This window comes from Bufo bufo, chromosome 3, assembly GCF_905171765.1.
Source record: "Bufo bufo chromosome 3, aBufBuf1.1, whole genome shotgun sequence".
NCBI classification, from domain to species: domain Eukaryota; kingdom Metazoa; phylum Chordata; class Amphibia; order Anura; family Bufonidae; genus Bufo; species Bufo bufo.
Window position 1 is genome coordinate 701759082 of NC_053391.1, and position 2166 is coordinate 701761247.

General features: G+C 37.6%; 1 protein-coding gene across 1 annotated transcript; it reads right to left on the minus strand.

The window, feature by feature from the left end:
- Positions 1-556: 556 nt before the first annotated feature.
- Positions 557-1507, minus strand: LOC120994130 (olfactory receptor 52A1-like). Its single transcript, XM_040422586.1, has one exon. The coding sequence runs from the start codon at positions 1505-1507 to the stop codon at positions 557-559; it is 951 nt and encodes a 316-aa protein (XP_040278520.1).
- Between the last annotated feature and the right edge of the window lie 659 nt (positions 1508-2166).

Here is a 2166-nt window from a genome sequence, read left to right on the forward strand (position 1 = left end):
GCACTTATAATTACTGATAAATCAGGTGCAGATTAGTGATGAGCGGCAGGGGAATTATTCAAATTTGCGATATTTTGCAAATGTGTGGTAGAATATTCGTCATCTACTCGCGAATATTCCTATTCGAGATTAAATCTGCAATGTAAAAATCGCGTAAGATTATTTTTGTGATTCTGAAAAATCTGCAATGTAAAAATCGCCTTAATGCGAAGTGGGTCAAATACGAATATATAGCACTATAGAATATAGTGCTATATATTACTTTTTGAGAATATTCATAATTTTTTCCCATCTGAAGTCATGATTCCTCACTGCTTAAGTTGCTTGTGGGACAATGGCTCATTTGGCCCACAAGCAAGAAGCAATCATGTTTTCAGATAGAAAAAAATGATGAATATTTGATATAACGAATACAGTATATAGCACTATATTCAAAATATTAGCGAATTCTTGAATTCTCGAAGTTGCAATATTTGCGATAAATATTCGTAATTCAAATATTCGTGCTCAACACTAGTGCAGATGTGAGTTTATTTAGAAAGACGGAATTTCATTCTCATTCTTGCACTGTTTTACTCTTCTGTTTCTTTATGATTTTCCAAATCTCCTCACGGATCAGGGTTGTCTTAATTCCATAGACAAGTGGGTTGAGCATGGGTGGAACCAAGAGGTAGCTGTCAGAGAGGATAATGTGGATATAAGGAGGAATCTTCTCACCATATCGATGGGATAAATAAGAGAATAAGGCCATGATGTAAAAGCTCAGGAACACACAGATATGAGGGGTACATGTGTTAAATGCTTTCAGACGAGTCTCTTTAGATGGAAGACGGGAGACGGCATTGAAAATCATGGTATATGAAAAAAAGATGAAGAACAAATCAACACCAACAACAGTGAAAGCCACGAATAGTCCATATATACTGTTCACCCGGATATCAGCAGCCGCGAGTTTCACCACCGCCATGTGCTCGCAGTAGGAATGTGCAATGATGTTGGACTTGAAAGCAGAAAACCTCTTGATCATGAGAGAAAAAGGGCCGATCAAAACAACTGCCCGAGCCACAAACACAATGCCCAGTCTGGTTATCAGTCTTCTGGTTATTATGGAGCTATACTGGAGAGGCTTATATATAGCAATATAGCGGTCATAAGCCATGCAAAGCAAGAACCCCGATTCAATACTGGTGAAGCTGTGAATGAAGGACATCTGGAGAAGACACCCATTAAAACTAATGGCTCTGTCATTAAACCAGAAGATAGACAAAATTTTTGGAGCAAAGCTTGTACAAAGAAGACAATCAATAAATGCCAACATGGAGACAAATATAAACATAGGCTGGTGGAGTTTTGGAGATGTGAGGATGACAACCATCACCATGATGTTTCCCAGCAAAGCAAGTATATAGATGATACAGAAAGGAATTGAGATCCAGATTTGTTCATGTCCTAGTCCTGGAATACCAACCAGTAGGAAGTAGGTTGGATAGAAGGTTAAATTCATCATCTCCTGCAGGGTGTGGACTTCAAACATCACTTTCTGCTCTGGTCTCAGCTGTAGAAACCATTGGTGATCCTGAGGATGAGATAAAGTTAGATGAATCAATATTAGGGATGTGCAAATCGATTCAGATACCCAGGGAATCAGAATCTTACGTGATTTGATTAGGATGAATTACTCAAAATGGCATCCAGCACAAGTTATCGATAGGAACCTTACAACATCATATAAACATAATTAGGCCTACGGTAGCTCAAAGAATTTCATAACCTATACCAATACGCCAATAACCCCCCAAAAAAAGAAACATCAAACCAATAAATAATAATGTATAAATGTTTATTGGAATACACATAACATAAAAATTAAAAAGATACCAATGCGAAAAAAGCAGGGCAAGACAGAAAAAGCCCAATATTACTGCTAAAGACATAGAACCACCACTGAGTATTAAGAAACAAAAATGACGCAAAGCTAACGGCATCATTTAACCCTGCTGATATCATTGTTTTCAAAATGGTGATCCATTTGGTCTCCTTTTGTAGGAGTAATTTTTTAATACCCGACCTCTGCAGCCCAACATCACCCTATCTATCCCCAAACTAGGAAGAATTTTTGATTGCACATATGTACTTCCTTAAAGCGTTTGGTCATAGGTTGAAACT

Coding starts and splice junctions, on each gene's coding strand:
- LOC120994130 (XM_040422586.1), bottom strand. CDS start 1,507: ATGATGAATTTAACCTTCTATCCAACCTACTTCCTACTGGTTGGTATT.